The following is a 14,994-nucleotide window of genomic DNA, read 5'->3' as shown; positions in this document are numbered from 1 at the left end:
CCCGCCATCGTTCAGGGGCACCAAACCAAAACACAGAACGCAAATCAGCCAATAAATCGCCAGCAAGCATGACCATTAACTAATTGTTCATCGGCGCCCGCCCATTGATTTAGGTGTATTTTTTATGCAGTTATTGATATAAATCGACTTTAAATTGTCGAGGTAAATAGCTACGTGTCTGGGGGTTGCAGGTTAAGGGGGGGGGGAGGTGGAGGATTTATGGGAGGGGGGAAGGAACAGAGAGGAAGGGGGGAAGTGGAGTGGTAATAAGGGTGGCGAAATGTATTTAGTAGGGGAAGAAATATTGGCTTTGTGTTTTTTAGTTGTCTCTCATTGCCCCCCTCTCTTTTTTTGTTCTTTTCTTTTCTTGCCCTTTGCATTTGTGTGCTTTGATTGGCCTTTGTTAGGGGTAGTTTGCTTTTGTAGGAGCTGGTTGGGCAATATGGTGTGTGTTTCCCTTTGGGGAGGAGGGGGGGGGGGGTGTTTCTTTGTTATTGTGGGCTCTTGTCTGCTTTTATGTTCCTGTTTACATTTGTTTGGCGCTTCGTTTGGTTGTTTGTGTTTTCTGATTACGATACTTTACGGGTACTTTGTCTGCTGTTGTGGATGCTGTGTATACTGTTGTTGCTGCCACGTCTGCTGTTGTTGCTGCTACGTCTGCTGTTGCTGCTGCCACGTCTGCTGTTGTAACTGCCACGTCTGCTGTTGTGGCTTCCACGTCTGCTGTTGTGGCTTCCACGTCTGCTGTTGTAGCTGCCACGTCTGCTGTTGTAGCTGACACGTCTGCTGTTGTAGCTGCCACGTCTGCTGTTGTGGATGCTGTGTATACTGTTGTAGCTGCCACGTCTGCTGTTGTAGCTTCCACGTCTGCTGTTGTGGATGCTGTGTATACTGTTGTAGCTGCCACGTCTGCTGTTGTAGCTTCCACGTCTGCTGTTGTTGCTGCCACGTCTGCTGTTGTTGCTGTCAAGTCTGCTGTTGTAGCTGCCACATCTGCTGTTGTAGCTGCCACGTCTGCTGTTGTAGCTGTCACGTCTGCTGTTGTAGCTGCCACGTCTGCTGTTGTAGCTGTCACGTCTGCTGTTGTTGCTTCCACGTCTGCTGTTGTAGCTGCCACGTCTGCTGTTGTTGCTGCCACGTCTGCTTTTGTTGCTTCCACGTCCGCTGTTGTAGCTGCCACGTCTGCTGTTGTTGCTGTCACGTCTGCTGTTGTTGCTGTCACGTCTGCTGTTGTAGCTGCCACGTCTGCTGTTGTAGCTGCCACGTCTGCTGTTGTAGCTGCCACGTCTGCTGTTGTAGCTGCCACGTCTGCTGTTGTAGCTGCCACGTCTGCTGTTGTGGCTGCCACGTCTGCTGTTGTGGCTGCCACGTCTGCTGTTGTAGCTGCCACGTCTGCTGTTGTGGATGCTGTGTATACTGTTGTAGCTGCCACGTCTGCTGTTGTAGCTTCCACGTCTGCTGTTGTGGATGCTGTGTATACTGTTGTAGCTGCCACGTCTGCTGTTGTAGCTTCCACGTCTGCTGTTGTTGCTGCCACGTCTGCTGTTGTTGCTGCCACGTCTGCTGTTGTTGCTGTCACGTCTGCTGTTGTAGCTGCCACGTCTGCTGTTGTAGCTGCCACGTCTGCTGTTGTAGCTGCCACGTCTGCTGTTGTAGCTGCCACGTCTGCTGTTGTAGCTGCCACGTCTGCTGTTGCTGCTGCCACGTCTGCTGTTGTAACTGCCACGTCTGCTGTTGTGTCTTCCACGTCTGCTGTTGTGGCTTCCACGTCTGCTGTTGTAGCTGCCACGTCTGCTGTTGTGGCTTCCACGTCTGCTGTTGTAGCTGCTACGTCTGCTGTTGTGGCTTCCACGTCTGCTGTTGTGGCTGCCACGTCTACTGTTGTGGCTTCCACGTCTGCTGTTGTAGCTGCCACGTCTGCTGTTGTGGCTTCCACGTCTGCTGTTGTGGCTTCCACGTCTGCTGTTGTGGCTTCCACGTCTGCTGTTGTGGCTGCCACGTCTGCTGTTGTGGCTGCCACGTCTGCTGTTGTGGCTTCCACGTCTGCTGTTGTAGCTGCCACGTCTGCTGTTGTGGCTTCCACGTCTGCTGTTGTAGCTGCCACGTCTGCTGTTGTGGCTTCCACGTCTGCTGTTGTTGCTGCCACGTCTGCTGTTGTTGCTGCCACGTCTGCTGTTGTAGCTGCCACGTCTGCTGTTGTAGCTGCCACGTCTGCTGTTGTAGCTGCCACGTCTGCTGTTGTAGCTGCCACGTCTGCTGTTGTGGCTGCCACGTCTGCTGTTGTAGCTGCCACGTCTGCTGTTGTAGCTGCCACGTCTGCTGTTGTAGCTGCCACGTCTGCTGTTGTAGCTGCCACGTCTGCTGTTGTAGCTGCCACGTCTGCTGTTGTGGTTGGTACTTTAGTGGTTTTATAAGCCTTTCTACTTGCGTGGTTTCATGCCTGTATTTGTGGGTACTCGTCTTGAGGAAACTTTATCTGCGCGTCTGCTTTTGTACGTGCTTGTGTTTGTGTGATTCACAAGGGTATTGTATGTGGTAGGGGGTATTGTATGTGGCAGGGAGGGTATTGTATGTGGCAGGGAGGGTATTGTATGTGGTAAGGGTATTGTAGGTGGTAGGGGGTATTGTATGTGGTAGGGGGTATTGTATGTGGCAGGGAGGGTATTGTATGTGGTAAGGGTATTGTAGGTGGTAGGGGAGTATTGCGAGTAGTGTGGGGGATTTGAGTGTAGTGGAGGATATTGTATTTTGTGGTGGTTGTATGTGGTTCGGAAGCCAGAGAGCAGATGTGTGTGTGACATGTGAGGGTCCTCTTTTTTTTATTCAGAAGATAGAAAAATCGACTATAAACGGTTCCAGTAAGCTCTGTGTTTTTGTTGGGGGCCACAGAGCCCTATCGCCTCCGGTTTAACGCTTCCTGTTAAGACCGGTGCACCGAGATTGCCAACCTAACCCCTAAGGCTGGATAAATATTTGTTTATACAGTGATATCGACCTTGTTGCTGTTGTTGCAGTGCTGAAGGGGAGGTATTATTGAATAAGATTAATCATTCATGTTTGTTTTTTTGAGTACATAATACAGCTGTTGTGGAGTTCTCGTCTGTTTTAGTGTTTCTCTTGATTTTGTGTGTGTGTGTGTGTGTGTGCTTGTCTCCTTTTGTGTGTGTGTGTGTGTTTGTCTGCTTTTGTGTGTGTGTGTGCTTGCCTCCTTTTGTGTGTGTGTGTGTGTGCTTGTCTGCTTTTGTGTGTGTGTGTGTGTGTGCTTGTCTGCTTTTGTGAGTGTGTGTGCTTGTCTTCTTTTGTGAGTGTGTGTGTTTGTCTGCTTTTGTGTGTGTGTGTGTGCTTGTCTCCTTTTGTGTGTGTGTGTGTGCTTGTCTGCTTTTGTGTGTGTGTGTGTGCTTGTCTGCTTCTGTGTGTGTGTGTGTGCTTGTCTGCTTCTGTGTGTGTGTGTGTGCTTGTCTGCTTCTGTGTGTGTGTGTGTGCTTGTCTGCATTTTGTTTTTGAATGTGATTACAAACTTTCGTAATCTTGAGGGGGATAATGTTTCTAGTATTCTGTAACATTTTTCCGTGTGAGGGAAATTTTGGTTCTGTTTTCTGTTTGTGAGTGTTTTTATGTTTGGTGCTTGACTGTCTTTGCGTGTCTCTTCTTAATTTTGTGTGTGTGTGTGTGTGTGTGTGTGTGTGTGTGTGTGTGTGTGTGTGTGTGTGTGTGAAAGAGAGGGACTTGGGAGGGGAGGAAAGATTCATATATCCTTTACAGTGACGTGAGCAGTGAACAAACATATGCGTTTGACCACAAACTATCTCAGAACAATGCGTGTGTGTGTGTGTGTGTGTGTGTGTGTGTGTGTGTGTGTGTGTGTGTGTGTGTGTGTGTGTGTGTGTGTGTGTGTGTGTGATTTCATTACGTGACAATGTCAGTGTTGCTCCCTTCCAAACGAGACCTAAGGCAAGCGCGCGCGCGCGCACACACACACACACACACACACACACACACACACACACACACACACACACACACACACACACACACACACACACACACACACAAGGGAGCAGACAACTGCTGTCTCCAAACATCAACAAATATTCAACTTATTATAAGACTCTATGACACGACACCATCAACCAAACAGCAGGGACGGGCAGGCTGCATCTTCATTGGTTATCTGAAAATTTAGACAAACATTTCTCACAAGAAACTCTTAGAAAAGCGTCACAGGCAGTGAAAAAGGTGGGGTGGGGGGGTAATATGGGAGTGGGGAGGGGTGATGAGTGGAGTGCCTCAAGGGTCCGTATAAGGTACACTTACCTTGCCTTGGTTCATTCATATCACAGAGCGAATCGGTTCAGTCATATCACTGCTGATGATGTAAATCTCTAGAGATATATCGGAACAGAGGAAGACTGTTAAACATTGCAAAAATTTGTCTCCAGAAATGGTCTAAAGAATGGCTTCAGGACACCAACCCAGGCAACTGCAAAGTTACGAGGATAAGAATAAAAATGAAGAGCCCTCAAGTACAGTCTAGAATGAAGGGTAAAAAAAAAAAATCCCTACCCTTTCAAAAATTAACTAAACCCTCAAATCTAACACCTAAGTGAGATCAGCTCTTTAGTATACAGCCTTGTCATGGAACCCTTTCCATATGAAGCACACAACTAGAAAAGAAGCCTGGATCCACACTGAAGGTAAGACGAAACTGCGCAGATATGATCGCGCCATACAAAATTTCCAGGAAAAGTCAGAGAGCAGATATATACTGATTTTTTTCAATAGTCAAGTGAACCACGGGGATGTTGGACAAATATACCTCGCCACCATCTCTATGTCATGGCAAACGTCCCCCTCAACATCCCCTTTATGGCACACATCCCCCTGACCCACCCTTGTGACATATCCCCCCCCCCTGACCCACCCTTGTGGCATATCCCCCCCCCCCTGACCCACCCTTGTGGCATATCCCCCCCCCCCTGACCCACCCTTGTGACATATCCCCCCCCTGACCCACCCTTGTGGCATATCCCCCCCCCCCTGACCCACCCTTGTGGCATATCCCCGCCCCCCCCCCCCCCTTAGCCCACGTGCGTTGAACACTCCCCCCTTTCCCCTACCCCCTCCAACGTGTCAGGCTTCTAAAAAGAAGGAAAATGCAAACTCAACCCGGCAAATTGAATATCACGGCGATAATCTCCAGTTCCCTGCCTAATGTAGTGCATAATTATAGCCAGCCTGTGATGGATATGCTTACCCCACACAACGAGCTGTTTCCTGCCACCTCGTTCCTTCCTCTTACGATCATTTGACGTTGTTTAATACCAGGGTGAGTGAACTGTGAGGCTATGGGTGGTGGTGGGGTAGGGTGGGGTAGGGTGGGGTGGTATAAGGGAGAGGGAGGAGAGGAGGGAGAAGGGGGAGGGGGTGAGCAAGCAGAAAGGAGGTTGAAGTGGAGGGAACAGATAGACATAGATAGAAGGGTAAATATTAGGGTGGTGAAAGGGAAGGGGAGATGGAAGAGGGAACGGAAGGAACGGTACAGAGAGAGAGTAGGGGAGGGAATTTATGTGAGAGTGAGAGAAAGTGGCATGGAGGAAGGCAAGAATAGGAGGTGGTAGATGAGGGGGAGAAGGGGGAGATTGAGGGGTAGAGAGGGGGCGTTGACGAGGGTAGAGGGGGGGGGGGTTGCTTTGGGGAGAAATTGTTGCTTAGTTTTTGGGAAGATTGTTGCTTAGTTTGTTGCATACTTTTGCAGCCCATCCTCCTAAAACGATAGTAGTTACAGCAAATACAGTATGTACCTATATGTACTGTTGGAACAAATACAGTATGTGCCTATTTATACTGTTGGAACAAATACAGTATGTACCTATATGTACTACTGGAACAAATACAGTATGTACCTATATGTACTACTGGAACAAATACAGTATGTACCTATATGTACTACTGGAACAAATACAGTATGTACCTACATGAACTGTTGGAACAAATACAGTATGTACCTACATGAACTGTTGGAACAAATACAGTATGTACCTATATGTACTACTGGAACAAATACAGTATGTACCTACATGAACTGTTGGAACAAATACAGTATGTACCTATATGTACTACTGGAACAAAAGCGTTAACGTTTTCTACTAAATTAGTCTAAATAACATACTAGAAAATTGGAACTGAAACTGAAAAGAACCTATTGTAACCTGCTCAAGAAATCCTAGGCCCAATTAATACGCTATCTTAGGCCTATATATATATATATATATATATATATATATATATATATATATATATATATATATATATATATATATATATATATATATATATATATATTTATTGTGACGATAATCTCCTTCAAGAGAGATTGAGCCTGCTCTTCCCTCCAAAGTACGTCCCTATACAACTAATAACAATAACAACTAATATAGAAGATATATAAAACAAGTACAACACCAAGGTTTGCCAGAGAGCAAACGTATTCAGCACCAGGAACACCTGCTCCACCTCCGCCACTCAAACCAGCGAACTACCTGTCCCCTGTCCGTCGCCTGCACGTCGCTGATTGGCTGGTGTACATCGCACCTGCTCCCTCCACCCGCCACACTACCTGACGTCTGGGCCACCACGAGCTACAGCCCTCAGAATATCCCGTGCTTTCCACAAGTTAATACGTCTCATTGGTAGACTAAGCCCTGGCTTACGTGTACTAAGAGAGGTGGCAGCTTAAAGCCAATATTCCTGCACTCATATATCTCCTTGTATATTATTCACTTGTATTAACGTAACTTTTCATTTTGCCAGTGATTATTCTTATTATTTTGTTTGATTGATTTTATGTTACAATTTTATGTCCATTATATTCATGTTTTGCTTTTCTAACGTAATTAAAATTTCATTGTTAAATTTACTTGTGTTTTGTGTGTCTTCCCATTACCTTACCACAGACGAAGTTCCAGATTTTCTCTTTTTGTTTCTTTATGTGACGAGGCCATACCCCTAGCTTTTGAAACAGCCGAACACCAACGCGTTACCGTCACACTAAATTCACACGGTCACGCTACCGTTTCTACTAAATTAGTCTAAATAACATTCTAGAAAATTGGAACTGAAACTGAAAAGAACCTATTGTAACCTGCTCAAGAAATCCTAGGCCCAATTAATACGCTATCTTAGGCCTATTAATATATATATATATATATATATATATATATATATATGTCGTACCTAGTAGCCAGAACGCACTTCTCAGCCTACTATGCAAGGCCCGATTTGCCTAATAAGCCAAGTTTTCATGAATTAATGTTTTTTCGACTATCTAACCTAACCTAACTTTTTCGGCTACCTAACCTAACCTAACCTAACCTATAAAGATAGGTTAGGTTAGGTTAGGTAGGGTTGGTTAGGTTCGGTCATATATCTACGTTAATTTTAACTCCAATAAAAAAAAATTGACCTCATACATAATAAAATGGGTAGCTTTATCTTTTCATAAGAAAAAAATTAGAGAAAATATATTAATTCAGGAAAACTTGGCTTATTAGGCAAATCGGGCCTTGCATAGTAGGCTGAGAAGTGCGTTCTGGCTACTAGGTACGACATATATATATATAATATATATATATATATATATATATATATATATATATATATATATATATATATATTATATATATATAATGTGTGTGTGTGCTATACTAGGCCTAGGAATTGTAAGTTTGGATTTTTTTCGGATAAACTAATACAATTATTAGTTTAAAAGGTGATTTTAAGGAATTTAGTTGTTGTTTTTGGGAGAAAATTATTGTTTATTTAAATTGATTAAATGTTGTTTCACTTAATATTGTTACATCGTTTTTGGGAAAATTATTGCATAGTTTTGGTAATTTTTTTTTGTCTAATATTGTAATGGGAAATACATTCAGGCTTGGAGAAATGTATAGCTTATTTTGTTGGTATTACAAGTGGACAGCTGGAAAATTGACTTAAATTTTTTAATTCAATTTGACTATTTAAATTTAGATTTCTTCAGGAAAATTTATTGCTGGTTTTGAGAAAAATTTAAAAGCTTTCTTCATAGAATTAGACCCCCTATTTCTTCTGATGGATGATGGAAATTGGTACCAATTTCAATCACAAACCGAAACTGTCTCTATTTTCCGCTTGTTACAACTTGTAATAAAGTTGTTACATCTTGGCTTAACGTGTTTATGACATATTAGAACGTTGTTACAACTTGCTATATTGGTTGTTATAACTGGTTAGGAGGTGTTAAAACTTGTTCGAACGTTGTACCAACGTCGTAGTTTCGGTGTGTGTTTGGCGGGGCGACGGTTTCTAGATAATAGTTACTTGATTTTCTGAAACCTGCGGTTGGGTTATGAGATGTTTGCTGCTGGCTTTAGTAAATTGTTTTCTGATTTACGAAAATGTTTCTTGGTCTCAGAAACCTTAAGAAATGTAATAACTATTTTTGACATTAGTTTTTTTCTAGTAAATCTTTGCATTAGTGATTATAATTATTTATTGCATAGGATTCTTGAGTTATCTTGAGGTTATCTTGAGATGATTTCGGGGCTTTAGTGTCCCCGCGGCTCGGTCCTCGACCAGGCCTCCACCCCCCAGGAAGCAGCCCGTGACAGCTGACTAACACCCAGGTACCTATTTTACTGCTAGGTAACAAGGGCATTCAGGGTGAAAGAAACTTTGCCCATTTGTTTCTGCCTCGTGCGGGAATCGAACCCGCGCCACAGAATTACGAGTCCTGCGCGCTATCCACCAGGCTACGAGGCCCCGAGGATGTTTTCTCTTTTTTGGGGGGTGGGGGAAGGAAGAAATTGTTTCAATAATAATGACAATAATTATTATACAATTTTTGTAACTATGTAACTGTATAATTTAGGATATAATGAAGGGGGCAGTAGAATTCAGAATCAAACGACAAGATTTTATCCGAATGCTCTTTACTTTCTTCTCCGAGGCAATGGGTCCTCACAATTACACGTGTGGGGAGGGGGAGGTACTCCTTTATTTTGTTCAGTCTTACCATAAAATATTAATTATATTTGAATTAATAATAATAATAAATACAAATAATGTATACTGGTTGTTGTAAATCGTTCCGGTGTATAATCACGAGTAATAACGCTACAAATAATTATAATAATCCAATTATAATAATTGTGGCAACTAATTGGTCGAACGTACAAAAATGAGCTGTTGCAGCCAACAAAGTTCATGTTCTGTACTACTAATTTGATATAGGCCGAAAACCAAACGAAAACTTCCCTTGGCCTCCTATAGCACATATATATGCACTAAATTAAACCTAAACGAGCTTATAATAATTTAGCCTAGGATTACTTATTTAAACAAAAAAATCTGGTTTGCTCTAAATTAGTAGTTAGGTTTATGTGTTAGAAATTCTTGCTAGATTCTTAGCCAATTTATTTTTGTTTGGTGGGGAGGTTAGATATTGTTTGCTAGGAGGTGTTGTTGCATGGATAGGAAGTGTTGCAAAGCTGAAATCAGTTGTCTTGGTTTGCATCAAAGGGAATTGTTAGATTAGAGGTTCTTATGTTAAAAGATGGATATATTTTCTTGCCTCTCGGCAAGTTATATTGGTTTCCCACACGTTATATTGGCTAAGGATGTGTTATATTGGCTCCGTATGTGTTATATTGGCTCCGTATGTGTTATATTGGCTCCGTATGTGTTATATTGGCTCCGTATGTGTTATATTGGCTAAGGATGTGTTATATTGGCTCCGTATGTGTTATATTGGCTCCGTATGTGTTATATTGGCTCCGTATGTGTTATATTGGCTCCGTATGTGTTATATTGGCTAAGGATGTGTTATATTGACTCCGTATGTGTTATATTGGCTCCGTATGTGTTATATTGGCTCCGTATGTGTTATATTGGCTAAGGATGTGTTATATTGACTCCGTATGTGTTATATTGGCTCCGTATGTGTTATATTGGCTAAGGATGTGTTATATTGGCTCCGTATGTGTTATATTGGCTCCGTATGTGTTATATTGGCTAAGGATGTGTTATATTGGCTCCGTATGTGTTATATTGGCTCCGAATGTGTTATATTGGCTCCGTATGTGTTATATTGGCTCCGAATGTGTTATATTGGCTCCGTATGTGTTATATTGGCTCCGTATGTGTTATATTGGCTCCGAATGTTATATTGGCTCCGTATGTGTTATATTGGCTCCGAATGTGTTATATTGGCTCCGTATGTGTTATATTGGCTAAGGATGTGTTATATTGGCTCCGTATGTGTTATATTGGCTCCGTATGTGTTATATTGGCTCCGTATGTGTTATATTGGCTCCGAATGTGTTATATTGGCTCCGTATGTGTTATATTGGCTCAGTATGTGTTATATTGGCTCCGTATGTGTTATATTGGCTCCGTATGTGTTATATTGGCTCCGAATGTGTTATATTGGCTCCGAATGTGTTATATTGGCTCCGTATGTGTTATATTGGCTCAGTATGTGTTATATTGGCTCCGTATGTGTTATATTGGCTCCGTATGTGTTATATTGGCTCCGTATGTGTTATATTGGCTCCGTATGTGTTATATTGGCTCCGAATGTGTTATATTGGCTCCGTATGTGTTATATTGGCTCCGTATGTGTTATATTGGCTCCGTATGTGTTATATTGGCTCCGTATGTGTTATATTGGCTCAGGATGTGTTATATTGGCTCCGTATGTGTTATATTGGCTCCGTATGTGTTATAGTGGCTCCGTATGTATTATATTGGCTCAGAATGTGTTATATTGGCACAGTATGTGATATATTGGCTCAGTGTGTTATATTGGCTCAATATGTTTACTGGCTAAGATATCAGGTCTTGACAGACCTGATATCTACACGACAGAGCTCTCCTGTGTTGAGCAAAAAAGTTCTTTCATTAGCGTTGCGTTCTTTATAGTGGAGGTTCTCATTATACTCCCCCTTGTTGTAGAGGTTCTCATTATACTCCCCCTTGTTGTAGAGGTTCTCATTATACTCCCCCTTGTTGTAGAGGTTCTCATTATACTCCCCCTTGTTGTAGAGGTTCTCATTATACTTCCCCTTGTTGTAGAGGTTCTCATTATACTCCCCCTTGTTGTAGAGGTTCTCATTATACTCCCCCTTGTTGTAGAGGTTCTCATTATACTCCCCCTTGTTGTAGAGGTTCTCATTATACTTCCCCTTGTTGTAGAGGTTCTCATTATACTCCCCCTTGTTGTAGAGGTTCTCATTATACTCCCCCTTGTTGTAGAGGTTCTCATTATACTCCCCCTTGTTGTAGAGGTTCTCATTATACTCCCCCTTGTTGTTGAGGTTCTCATTATACTTCCCCTTGTTGTAGAGGTTCTCATTATACTCCCCCTTGTTGTAGAGGTTCTCATTATACTCCCCCTTGTTGTAGAGGTTCTCATTATACTCCCCCTTGTTGTAGAGGTTCTCATTATACTCCCCCTTGTTGTAGAGGTTCTCATTATACTCCCCCTTGTTGTAGAGGTTCTCATTATACTCCCCTTGTTGTAGAGGTTCTCATTATACTTCCCCTTGTTGTAGAGGTTCTCATTATACTCCCCCTTGTTGTAGAGGTTTTCATTATACTTCCCCTTGTTGTAGAGGTTCTCATTATACTCCCCCTTGTTGTAGAGGTTTTCATTGTACTTCCCCTTGTTGTAGAGGTTTTCATTGTACTTCCCCTTATTGTTGAGGTTGAGGTTCCTCAAAGAAAGAATGAGAAAGAATGAGATGATCTCACAAGACCTTCCAATGCTGAGGGTCCGTGAGAGAGCAGGAGCTAAGACCGTACAATGATTCATTCTCTCTCTCTCTCTCTCTCTCTCTCTCTCTCTCTCTCTCTCTCTCTCTCTCTCTCTCTCTCTCTCTCTCTCTCTCTCTCTCTCTCGCTACTCAAGGTTTAAATATAAGACTTGAGAAGCAATATGATTACTTCAGCGTCTTCCCTTGCTGAAGGTATCCTGGCCTGGTTGGTAGAGCGAGAGGCTGTAATATACAGGTCCGAGTTCAAACTCGCGATTATTCGCACCGCAATCCTTACCAGTTTCGCTATGGAGAGGTTTTAAGCAAAGCCTAATGATCACCTGATAATACACAGCCGTTGAATGACCATTTTAATCACTACATTATATTCCATGAAGGGAAAAAATTAATTAAACTCTTAAATAATTATATACACTCCAGGCTGTCTATGAAGGCGCAATGCAATCCACAGGTTATACATTGTACCGTGACTAATTCTGCTCATAACTGGACAAATTATATACAGTCCAAATCTATTCATATACAAAAAGCAAAATGAATGCATGTCTTATGTAACAGGTCGATCATTACATTCCTTAAACATTTTGGTTGCAAGGTTAAGAGGAACAAAAATAAAGACAAACAAAAAACCACACATCTTTATTGTGTGGTGGAGTAGGAGAGACTCGGTAGGCAAGACAAGCGCTCCTTAACCCTCGCCTTCTGCGGACATACTCATTGTAACTCCAAACTTTGTATATATACATATATATATCTTCTTAAGTGAGGACATATATATATACTGGGACCTCAAACTGCCCACCTTCAAGTTCCGCGGGTGTACATTGTTCGCGATGTTGGCAGTTATACATCACCCAGTCTGTGGATAAGGGGGGGGGGGAGGGTGTGGGGGTGTGGGGCGGCGGTAGGGGGTGTGGGGGGGGGACAAAAAAATAATCCAGGTTGCACGGGGTGGAGTCGTAGTGTAGTCACTACTTAAGGGAAGTTGCAGCCTCTGTGGTGTGGTATTACTGACACGCGATGGACCTCGTGGCCCGCCTCCATCTTGGTGGTATTTAGTCGGCTGTTAGAGTATAGTTAGCTGTGGTTCGTGTGTGTGTATGTGAGTACTCACCTATTTGTGCCTGCAGGATCGAGCATTGACTCTTGGATCCCGCCTTTCTAGCCATCGGTTGTTTACAGCAGTGACTCTTGTCCCATTTCCCTATCATTCCTGGTTTTAAAATTATGAATAAAGTTTGCTTCCACCACCTGCTCTTTAAGTGCATTCCATTTTCCCACTACTCTCATGCTAAAAGAATACTTCCTAACTTCTCTGTGACTCATCTGAGTTTCCAGCTTCCACCCATGTCCCCTCGTTCTGTTAATATTACGTGTGAACATTTCATCTATTTTCACTTTGTCAATCCCTCTGAGTATATTATACGTTCCTATCATATCCCTCCCTCTCCCTTCTTTTTTCTAGTGTCGTAAGGTTCAGTTCCTTCAGGCGCTCTTCATACCCCATCCCTCGTAACTCTGGGACGAGCCTCGTCGCAAACTTCTGAACCTTTTTCAGTTTCCTTATGTGTTTCTTCAGGTGGGGACTCCATGATGGCGCGGCATACTCTAAGACTGGTCTCACGTAAGCAGTGTAAAACGCCCTAAAAGCCTCCTCACTTAGGTTTCTGAATGATGTTCTAACTTTTGCCAGTGTAGAGTACGCTGCTGTCGATATCCTATTTACATGTGCCTCAGGAGTTAGATTAGGTGTTACGTCCACTCCCAGGTCTCTTTCTCGAGTCGTCACAGGTAGGCATTTCGGGACAGGACCGAAACGTCGTCACTTTTCTTTCATAAGTGTGGGTTTGGCTGTTCATTTCAGTCACGTTGCAGCGCCTTCTTCCCTACGTCTACCAAAGCACTTTAACTGATTGGAACATCGACGGCCCTGCTTCTTGCAGGTCTGTGTTCGATCACCCGATGCTCCAAGTGGTTGGGCGCTGTTCCTTCCCTCCGTCCAATCCCAGATGCTTGTCCTCTTATCCCTTCCAAGTCCTATATAGCCATTCTGGCTTAGCGCTTTCTCCCAACAGTGATTTTTTACCTCTCCGCAAGTCTGTTACCTCGTTATAAAGAGCATCATGTGAAAGATGCTGGGGAAGCATTTGGAGATGAGAGGCCTTATAACACAACATGAGCATGGGTTCAGACGCAGCACCGCTCCTGTGCCAGTAAGCTACGGGCTCACCATAGCCCGTACTACTTGGAACTTGTTCCGAGTAGCTGAATCTATAACAACAACAGCGGGTTCAGAAATTGGAAACTTTGCCTCACAAAGTTAATTAAATTACTATGACCGGGTGGCTAAAATCAGACGAGGCAGAGAAGAGTGGATGGTCCGTATGTTTCTCGACTGCCAGAAAGCCTTCGGCATGGCGTCAAAGAGGAGGGAAGTGCACAAGAGGGAGAAACAGGCAGGATGTGTCAGGGGAGGTGGTCCAACGGAGTACCTCTGCAGCGGAAAACAGGGAGTCAAAGTGAGAGAGGCTTCAGATAAGCAGGGTGTCAAATCCGGCATCCCACAGGAAGTAGTTCCAAGGGGGGGGGGCCATAGCTATTCTTAATGTGTGAAGGATTTTCACTCGATTGGTCCCCCTTTCTTATTTTTCGTTTTGTATTCGCTTCCGTTTCTCCCTTAGTCACCCTGTCTTCCTACCAGCATCTACCCCCCCCCCCTCACTTTCCCTCCCTCTCTCCCTTCCCTCTAGCTCCCCCTCCCTCACCCCTCCACATTATCTCCCCGTTCTCACCTCTCTGCTTCTCAAAAGACCTTTTAAACCCGCTATTAAAAGCCTCAAGTCTCAACATTCCTGATTTTTTTGTATACTTTTAAGCGCTTTATGATAATGATAATTAATTTGTATGTACGGTAAATGTGAAGGTTTGTATGTGTAATATGTATATATATGTGTGTGTATGAATATGTGTATTCCCGTGATCATCCATTCTCACAGCAGCCTATGTATACTAGAGCTGAGCCTACTCGAAATGCAAATCCTCTTCCAGATAGGATCTAGGCTGTGGAAAGCCTCTTAAATCCTCTTTTAGTGGGATTCTGATGCTCTTTTGTTTCGTAACCAGGTCTCCATTGGACTAAAAAACTGATCTTAAAACTACATCACTTATCCCAACCATTGAA

General features: G+C 43.3%; 2 protein-coding genes across 2 annotated transcripts; both read right to left on the bottom strand.

The window, feature by feature from the left end:
* Positions 1–526: 526 nt before the first annotated feature.
* On the bottom strand, positions 527–4,333 carry LOC123762787 (ice-structuring glycoprotein-like). The gene is made up of 2 exons (XM_069332090.1): positions 4,315–4,333; positions 527–2,382 (listed from the first exon to the last, which is right to left on the bottom strand). The coding sequence occupies exons 1-2, from the start codon at positions 4,331–4,333 to the stop codon at positions 527–529; spliced, it is 1,875 nt and encodes a 624-aa protein (XP_069188191.1).
* A 6,538-nt stretch (positions 4,334–10,871) lies between these two features.
* Positions 10,872–14,663, bottom strand: LOC138369155 (uncharacterized PPE family protein PPE24-like). Its single transcript, XM_069332089.1, has 2 exons — positions 14,606–14,663; positions 10,872–11,551 (listed from the first exon to the last, which is right to left on the bottom strand). Exons 1-2 carry the CDS (start codon positions 14,661–14,663, stop codon positions 10,872–10,874), a joined length of 738 nt encoding a protein of 245 aa, XP_069188190.1.
* Positions 14,664–14,994: the final 331 nt, after the last annotated feature.

The sequence above is a fragment of the Procambarus clarkii genome, chromosome 27, assembly GCF_040958095.1.
Source record: "Procambarus clarkii isolate CNS0578487 chromosome 27, FALCON_Pclarkii_2.0, whole genome shotgun sequence".
In the NCBI taxonomy this organism is placed as follows: domain Eukaryota; kingdom Metazoa; phylum Arthropoda; class Malacostraca; order Decapoda; family Cambaridae; genus Procambarus; species Procambarus clarkii.
Note: the sequence above shows the minus strand (reverse complement) of the source record. Positions and strands in the feature narration are given on the sequence as shown.

Excerpts from the sequence above, each read along its gene's own strand:
- LOC138369155 (XM_069332089.1), bottom strand. The coding sequence starts at position 14,663 with ATGTTGAGACTTGAGGCTTTTAATAGCGGGTTTAAAAGGTCTTTTGAG. Across the intron at positions 11,552-14,605 it reads GTCTTTTGAGAAGCAGAGAG|GGGAGTATAATGAGAACCTC; the intron begins GTGAGAACGGGG and ends CTCTACAACAAG.